General features: G+C 32.2%; 1 protein-coding gene across 1 annotated transcript; it reads right to left on the bottom strand.

The window, feature by feature from the left end:
• Positions 1–3,155: 3,155 nt before the first annotated feature.
• Positions 3,156–6,737, bottom strand: LOC123881558 (probable signal peptidase complex subunit 2). The gene is made up of 5 exons (XM_045930271.1): positions 6,541–6,737; positions 6,267–6,418; positions 5,380–5,461; positions 3,589–3,731; positions 3,156–3,455 (listed from the first exon to the last, which is right to left on the bottom strand). The coding sequence occupies exons 1-5, from the start codon at positions 6,619–6,621 to the stop codon at positions 3,359–3,361; spliced, it is 555 nt and encodes a 184-aa protein (XP_045786227.1). The 5' UTR covers positions 6,622–6,737; the 3' UTR covers positions 3,156–3,358.

Genomic DNA, 6,737 nt, shown 5'->3' with positions numbered 1-6,737 from the left:
TCAACCGACAACTTCGAATCACTTTCAAAATGAACTCGATCCAATCTTTTATATATAGTTTTTTTCATGCTAATCTCTCTCTTTAAAGTTGAAATCACATATTGTTGCCATTGTTTTATACCAGACATGAATTGACGACTACTATCACTAAAACACATGCCCACCGAGGTCGTCCTGAACCAATAATGAAAGTGGCATCTACATTGGTATGTACTCAGCCTGGAGTTGATTTTTCCCATTGTAACAAACATGTTATAGTCTCTTATTCTATGTAAATAAATTTAAATATATGATCTGGTTAATTTATTTCAGTTGACAGAGACATTACATGAAATATGCAAGGACCGGTTCGAACACTTCAAATATATATATATAATAATAGACTTAATTTAGTTACAAAACTTATGATATTTTTCTTATATTCTTTTAATTAAGAGAACATAAATATCAATAATAACCGAACAATAATTAAATTAAATAAGAAAATATAACAAACGGTGAAAGGTTTTATAACAATTAACAAACAATGAATTTAACAAAACCAATTAAATAATTTCTTAAAAAAAAAAACCAATTAAATAATGAACAAATATATCTTTTTTTTTGCCACATTGAACAAATATATCAATTGAACTCAACAATTACGAATAATATTTGGGGTCAACTAACTAATAAAGTCACCATTATGAATATAATTTAATTTGACGTTATGAATATAAGTTAATTTTTATGCAATTGATCTTTTAATTGGAAATAATATATAAACATTTTTAAATTTACTTTTAAACTTTTTACGAAGTTAAAATGGTATAACGCATGTAATTTGTATAAATAATAATGAGTTAACTATTCATTTTAGAAAAGAACATTTTTTTGCTAAAGGGGGGAGGCCGTTACGCCAGATTATAAACGAACTTGACTACGAAGATAAAAGAAAATATTAGCAACATTTTGCCAAGAGAAGATTCACACACTCTTAGGCTGGTGATATAAAAAAATTTGGGGTAAATATATTTTTGATCCCTATAGTTTCCCAGAATTTTCATTTTAGTCCATGAATTTTTTTTTCCACACTTTGTAGTCCCTGAGGTTTTTTCCGTCAATTACTTTTCATTCAACTCGTTCATACCATTTTAAAATTTCATTTTTTTTCTACGGGCATGTTTAGTATATTATATGAATCTCTGTTACAAAATTTTAAATTTTTTTAACAAAAGTTTAATTAAATATGATTTTTTTTTTAGTTTTTTGCACATAAAAATTCATAAATAATTCATTTTTTGTTAAAAAATTCTAAATTTTTATCGGAGATGTTCTTGTAATATTGTAAACATGAATACAAAAACTCATTCAAAAATGTGAAAGTATACACGAGTTGAATGAAAAGTAATGACTAAAAACAATGACGGAAAGAACTTCAGGGACTAAAAAGTGTGAAAAAAATCTTCAGAGACTAAAATGAAAATTCTGAAAAACTATAAGGACTAAAAACATATTTAATGCAAAATTCTTTTTAAATACTTTCTCCATCTCAAAATAAATGACCTAAATAACATAAAATTTTGGCCCAAAATACTTGACATATTCAACTTTTATGCAAAATTTACAACTGTAGTATATAATCATCAAAGCATCTCCAATGGTGATATCACTTTGTGTATCATACATTAATAACAAGTGGTCCCTACAATGTCATGTAATATTTATGCAACTCATACATATTTTACTTCAACGGTGATACCACTTTTTGAGTATCATACATTAATGACAAACTGTAATGTTTTGACATATATGAAAGCTATTAAATTGGATTTATATACCAAAAATAAAAATATTAATAACATTAAATTGATGATACAGTACCTTATTTAAGGTATCAGTATCATCAATTTTGATACCCTCTGTGCCATATCATGGAACTCCAATGATAAAAAAATTAAGGTATCGTATCATTAGTCTATGAAACTCTCTTAGATACCTTTATTGGAGATGTTCTTAGTACTTTTAAGATTTTCAAATAAGTCTTGAATAGTAACTACGTAAAAGTCATGTTATCTCTCATTGTTGGATTATTCTTTAGTTTTGACAGTAGTGCTAAGTTCTCAAGTGGTGGACATGTTGGTGTTGGAGTGTTTTATCGCAGTGTTGTCAAAGTGGGAGCCCTTAATCTATGAAAACATGGAGAGAGTTATGGTTTTAGTTTAAATCTTGGTGGTTGAAATTTGCATGTTTAGCTTTGGAACTGGTGTGATGGCTTTGGGAAGAAGTACTGGTGCTAGTTGGCTGATTTGCGTTTTATTCATATGCTTGATGGTGTGTTGCAATTGTCTTGTGTTTTTCTATTGTCACAATGATAGCATGAGTAGTTTAGTGTCTTTCTTGCAAGTAGTAGATACTAGATATGGCCTAACATTAAAAATTTCTTTGGGATTATTAAAGATGACGTTTATTTGGCAGATTGGTAATGGCAAGGAGATCAAACTTTTGAACAAACAGATGGCATAATGAACTTGTTGCGAGTGCTACTAATTTACTTGTCTACTATTGCTGATTTTCTCTCCAATGGTCGGTCAATTGCAAGTTCCTACTATTATTGCCAACAACTTTCCTATTGCAAGTTCCTAGCACTCATCTTCCTAATATGCCTCAAGGTGATTCTATTTGTTGGAGGCAATATTTTCAAAATTTTGTATCTGAGGTTGGAACCTCCAAATTAAAGTCATCAATTTAGATCATAGTACATTTATGGCCCATACCCTAATTTGGGATTCAAGTTTGTTTGAGAATGCTGTGGGAGGAAGAGGAGGGTGAGAGAGATTGGAGATGTAATCTAGAGGGTGATGTTCAAAACCATGGCAAGAACTAGCCAGGGTAAAATCCATGGATGGATATCCCTCCAATGCAAAAGTGACGTACTCTAATGGAACCTTATATTGAAAGTGGATTCCCAGCACAAGATTAGACACCTCAAGTGGAGATCCTATATTACCCAACATGAGAGGTGTTAAACTAAACACCCATCAAAACCTTCAGGATTAGGGTTTGTTCCCCCTAAGATATCGTCCGAGGAAGGGAGAGACCAAACTATTCCTTTCTCTAATTAAATTTCTTTTTCTACCAAGCAAAGTCTAGAACTAATATAATATAGATAAAGATAACCATCAAATGGTTTTAGGAACCTTTTTCTGTAATGTAAACGGATGAAAAATAGGAATTAACTGTGTTCTAAAGTTACTGAAAGCTTGATTTACTCACTTTCGTTCTAAATGTTGAAAATGTATAGAAAAATGTAAACCACATCCAAATACATGTTTGTCCTCAAAAAAGCTCTTTGCAGAACCAAGTTCATGTCTCCATATCACTTGCTCTTCTTTGGTTCTTTCGTGTATTGAGCAATCAGAGCTTCAACATCCTTCCAGAAGAGGCCCTCAACTAAGACTCCATCCTTAGTGAACCTGCAATCCAAACAAAAACAGGTTGATGAATTTTGATTACCATAAAACAGTGCACACATGAATACTGATTCATATATGTCCCGTGTCAATGTATGAACATTCATTTAAGGGATGCAAGGAAAGAGAGAAATACCACTCGGTAACGCTTTTGGTAAGATGTACTGGTTCATTTGCAGAAATTGATTTTGGATCTGCGCTTTCTACGGTAAGCGTGTACAAGTCAGAAAATCTGGGTAATTTGGAGGAAACTACCAAACCGGTACTGGTAAAGGAACCCTGAAATAAAGAAATAAAAACTAAGTTGGAATACATGATACTCATAATTTATGTATGTCTTAAACTTCTGCTGAGAGAATAACACATTACTTGATGAAGACGCAGTTCAACGACAAACCTAAATATATTTAGATAAATGAAAATAGCATATTCTGTCACAGGAAGCCACTACAAAGATACACACATGAAATATCTACAGTCTAAAGTAAACAGTTTGCATCATTACATGTGAAACTAATCAAACAGATGTCATGAATTACCCTCTTTAATTCACTATTGGAAAAGGAAGCAACATCCAAATTAAGATTCAAAGCAACTAAAACCATAAAGAATTTTAGCAATTTGGGTTAACTCAAATTCCATAAGAAAATTAATGAAAGTCAGAATAACAAAGATAAAGCATCTATCATGGTCAAATTTCCAACCTAAAGACATGCCATGGTTTGCATAATTAGTTTGTTTGCCTTGTTTAACCCAAGGATGTAAAGAATAATCCTGTTGCAACTTTTATCAACATAAATTGAAATTCAACAAAAGGATAGAGAGAAATGATACACTGATACCAAATTACATTTTACCCATACATCATAAAATGTTAAAACACAACTATTTCATAACACTAAATATCAAATACACATTACTCGAATACTCGCTTAATAAACAAAGAATAGTTTCAGCTATCATGGCTATTGAGCTGAAACAGATATGTTCAAATTATTGTATTTGTATGTATCTTACTATCTTTAGGCGCCTTACTATGGCACAAAAGACCAAAAGAAACAATAAGACAAATGTATACCCTCTCTTTAACAGACACAACTGGAAGTGGATTAAAATTGCCAGGTGAAACAATAATATAATCAGTGCACAAAACAGGGGCTAGAAAACATCTAGACATTGTTTTATTATCAAATTTGAATATACATCTAAAATATATATACTCTATAACCTTTAACTAATTGAAGTCAATGGCTCATAAAACACCACACATTAAACATTATGCGGAGTGGTATAGATTACGTGTTTCAAAGGTACTCTACGATTTTCGCATTCAACATCAGCAGAATGGAATGATATCTATTAGTTACCCACCCCTTGAGGGAGGTACACGGAGCCTCAAATTTAAGAGACTTAGAAAGACAGGTCACCAAAGCAATGCAAGTCAAACAAAGCATTTAGGGTCTGTTTGGTAAAAATAAGCTATAAGTTAGCTGATAGCTGGTAAGCTAGCTGATAGCTAAAAAGCTAGCTTATAGCTGATAGCTGAAAAGCTAGCTTATTGAAATTAAAGTGTTTGGTAAAATTAGCTTTTAAAGTGGTTATTAAATATAAAATTACATAATTGATAGTGGGTAGTTTATTTTTTAGAGTGGGTAGTTATTAAATTAAAGGGTAAAAATGGAATAAAGTGTAAAAAGTTATAAGCTATAAGCTCAAATGCTACTTGAAATAGCATCTGAAAAAAAGCTATAAGCTAGTACAAAAAGCTTGTTACCAAACACCTCTAATTTTTTGAAACAAGCTTATAAGCTCATATAATAAGCTATAAGCTAGCTTATTTGTGTTACCAAACACACCCTTACTCTCCATATTTAAATAAAATTTATAATTAAAGGGAGGTGCCTTAGCCAAGTAAACAGAAACTTACAGCTGGAGGATAAGTAAACAGAATGGCGTTCTTCTCCTTAGTGTATATGATCAGCTGCAACAATCCATTGAAGATTACATATGTACGAGAGAGTCAAGGATCGACCAAACAACAATGAGTAAAACTTATAAACACAGGCAATCCCATTTCCGTCTTCACATTAAGCATCAAATTCATTTAGCCAAGAACCTCAACAACTTTCAACTAAAACAATTCCCAAATCCCACCCTATTTTAAAGAGTTAATTGTGGATTGCTCATTTCGAATTCGCGCGCGCGCACACACACACACACACACACACTACGACCAGGGTTCTAAATAACGGTCACGTGGGTAACAGTTGCAGTCGGATCACAATCTTTGCGGTGAAATGTGGCCAACAGTCCTCAACAACAGTCCCATTAGAGTTACGGTTTCGGCAACATAAAAAATTATTAAGCCGGAGGCCAATTCGTGATCACAAACCTTTATTTAAAACCCTTTACGCTACTTTTAAACACGCGCGCACACACACACACACCTCTACAAACCTATGAAGCACGGCCACGACACTGACACGTCGACACCGATAATAATTAGAAAAATTGACATAATTCAGTATAATCATGTGTCATGTCTGTCGTCAACGCGTGTCCGACACTATGACACGTCTAATCCGAATAGTGTTTGCGCTTCATAGCTACGCACAAAACAAAAAAGTTCCAATTTTGAAATAACCTTAACTTTAGATGTTTATTCATCCAAATATCCCAATCCAAAAAAAATCATAACAAAAACAACCCAATTTTCCCCTCTCTAAAATAAACAATAATACAATAACATCAAGCAAACTTTTTAAAAAATTAAAAAAGCACAATAAATAAATAAAAACACAATAAAAAGGATATAAGGCGATGCAAGCAAGAAGAAAATCCCTATTCTCAGGAAACTTCTTCTTATAAAACTGAGCGAAGAGAGCAATAACAATGATAACAGACCCAATCAACAACCTCACATTGCTCAATCTCACATCTTCAACATACCCACGACCCGTTACAACCTAAAATCCAAAATTCAAACCAATTCAATCCCAATTAGTAATCATAAAACTCAATCAAACACAAAACAATAAAAAAAATCATCAAAAATCAACAAGATCGAAATGGTTAGGGTTTAACAAACCTCAGAAACAGATTCATCAAGAATGTGCTTGATAGAATGGTGATCTAAAAGATTGGCTTTTTTCTGTCCTTTGGATGCCATTTTTTGGAATTGTTCGCTAAGACTTCACTTGACCCAATTGAAAGAAATGAGAATTGGGTTTTTTCAGTTCAGTGAATAAACCTTTGTTATTATTATGTGTGTATTGCGTACACTTC

This window comes from Trifolium pratense, linkage group LG4 (assembly GCF_020283565.1).
Source record: "Trifolium pratense cultivar HEN17-A07 linkage group LG4, ARS_RC_1.1, whole genome shotgun sequence".
Classification (NCBI taxonomy): Eukaryota; Viridiplantae; Streptophyta; class Magnoliopsida; order Fabales; family Fabaceae; genus Trifolium; species Trifolium pratense.
This window is presented reverse-complemented; position numbering and strand designations above follow the sequence as displayed.